Source organism: Theobroma umbraticum, unplaced genomic scaffold (assembly GCF_002168275.2).
Source record: "Theobroma umbraticum cultivar Fairchild unplaced genomic scaffold, ASM216827v3 scaffold_67.0, whole genome shotgun sequence".
Taxonomy (NCBI): Eukaryota; Viridiplantae; Streptophyta; class Magnoliopsida; order Malvales; family Malvaceae; genus Theobroma; species Theobroma umbraticum.
The window spans coordinates 3,187,141-3,189,127 of NW_018397262.1; the positions used below are offsets into that span (position 1 = coordinate 3,187,141).

Genomic DNA, 1,987 nt, shown 5'->3' on the forward strand with positions numbered 1-1,987 from the left:
TGTATGTAAAAATTCCAGAAAGCATGGATTTGGGAAAGAAAGGAGAGTGGGTCGAGATTCCTCCTATACCTGGTGCCTTGGTTATCAACATTGGTGATATGCTACAGGTAAAAATCAGAAAATCAGAAAATATATTGACGATACTTTATTTTATTGAAAAAATAACAATAATTCTATATATATATATATAATTATCTAAAAGAATTCTAAAAATTGGAAGATTGAACAAAAAGAAAAAAAAAATCATGTTTCAAGTACCTAATGGCCATGTTTTTAATTTGCTTGATGCAGATATTAAGCAATGGAAGGTACAAAAGTGCAGAGCATAGAGTTCGTACAACAAGCGCCAAGTCGAGAGTGTCAGTACCGATATTTACGAGCCCAAAGCCAACAGAGAAGATTGCACCATTGCCTCAAGTAGTAAAGGAAGATGGAGTGACTCGTTATAAAGCGTTTGTGTTTGCAGATTATATGAATAGCTTTTTCGGAAATGCACATGATGGCAAGAAGTCCCTTGATTTTGCACAGATTAATTCTGCTTGATCTGGATTCTGAGTTATATTTTATTCCTGGCCTTAATTCTAACTTTCTCTTGCCTTCTTAATTATTTATTTCCTCTACTGTAAGTTTTTTAAGACAATAAAAAGTGGTGACTTTCATGGTCTTTTCTTTCTATTTTGGAACCACAAAATTGTAATTGGATTTTCTTCTCTAAACTAATTTTTTCTGATGTTGTATTCAATATTAATACATAGTTTGTAAGGTTTATTTCTTCAATAAAATTCAAAATAGTGTCTTTAATTTAATAAGGAATAATGAGGAAGCCCAAATAGAGATGTTGGATGGTGGAGAGAGGATCCAGCTCGTGGTATAGGAAATGCAGCAGCAATCGGGAAAATTTCACAAAAAATTACAACCAGAAAGGAGAGAAAATGCAAGCCATATGAGGTAATTGAGGACACAATTCTGAAAGGAGAGATGCGAGAGTGTGTACATTATTTTTCGTTTATTTCAAAATCCGGTATACGATGAAATATCTAAGACCCACTGAAAGACAAACTAAACTTAAGAGTACGTTTAGGCACATATAATTCTGGCATCAAGCTGAATTAAATCCTTGCAAAATCAAGAGACTTTTTGCCATCATGTGGATTTCCAAAAAAGTTGTTCATGTAATCTGCAAGCAGAAATTCTCTATAGTGAGCAATTCCATCTTTCTCGACCACTTGAGGAAGCGGTGCAATCTTTTCTGTTGGTTTTGGAATTGTAAATATTGGTATTGATACCCTTGATTTTGAACTTGTTGTACGAACTCTATGTTCTGCGCTTTTATACCTTCCATTGCTCAATATCTGTAAACAAAAAACACAATGAATTCAAAACATGGTAACTATATTAGATTTTGGTTTTGTTTTCTGATTTTTTTTCCACATGATTTTTTCATTCAAAGAAAAGAACCCTTTAGTTAAAAATTTGATATGAACCTGTAACATATCGCCAACATTGATGACCAAAGCACCAGGAATAGGAGGGATCTCTACCCATTCTCCCTTCTTACCTATATCTGCATCACCTGGAACATTTACATACAAACCACCTACCCCATCTTGTAACAAGACAGTGAGAGTGCCCATATCAGAATGACGTCCTACACCAACTGTAAGCTCAGGATTAGGACATGTGGGATAGTAGTTCATATTGACAGTCTTCCTACCAATAAGTGAACCAATTTTTGAGTCATCTAGTTCGACTCCGAGGTTTCGCATCAAAACATTAAGTAATTTCTTCACCGTCTCAAGTGATGTCTTCAAATACTCAAGTGCCACTTCCCTAAAAGGAGAATGAGGGTAAAATAATCAAATAATTGATTGGATAAACAAAATAGTGGATTGGCTTGTTTCAGCTATGTTGTTTTCACGAATCTTTAATTAACTTTAGGCTTATAAATGCAAAATGGAAAAAAACAATAATAAACAAAACAAAAGCC

General features: G+C 34.1%; 2 protein-coding genes across 2 annotated transcripts in view; one reads left to right on the forward strand and one right to left on the reverse strand.

Annotated features, from left to right (window-relative positions):
* On the forward strand, positions 1–609 carry LOC110419058 (scopoletin 8-hydroxylase-like). The gene is made up of 2 exons (XM_021431936.2): positions 1–107; positions 292–609. Exons 1-2 carry the CDS (start codon positions 24–26, stop codon positions 541–543), a joined length of 336 nt encoding a protein of 111 aa, XP_021287611.1. The 5' UTR covers positions 1–23; the 3' UTR covers positions 544–609.
* Positions 610–1,109: 500 nt separating this feature from the next.
* LOC110419640 (bi-functional coumaroyl CoA and feruloyl CoA ortho-hydroxylase Diox1-like) overlaps positions 1,110–1,987 on the reverse strand; it is an 8,008-nt gene continuing 7,130 nt past the window's right edge. Inside the window, exons 5-6 of the mRNA XM_089784110.1 lie at positions 1,485–1,830; positions 1,110–1,352 (exon numbers count right to left, since the gene is read on the reverse strand). Coding sequence (XP_089640236.1) covers positions 1,110–1,352; positions 1,485–1,830 — 589 coding nt within the window. The remainder of the gene's footprint in view (positions 1,353–1,484; positions 1,831–1,987) is intronic.

What these genes read in the sequence shown, in the direction of transcription:
- LOC110419058 (XM_021431936.2), top strand. Translation starts at nt 24, where the DNA reads ATGGATTTGGGAAAGAAAGGAGAGTGGGTCGAGATTCCTCCTATACCT. An exon ending in ACATTGGTGATATGCTACAG is followed by an intron (nt 108 to 291) that starts GTAAAAATCAGA and finishes TGCTTGATGCAG; the next exon opens with ATATTAAGCAATGGAAGGTA.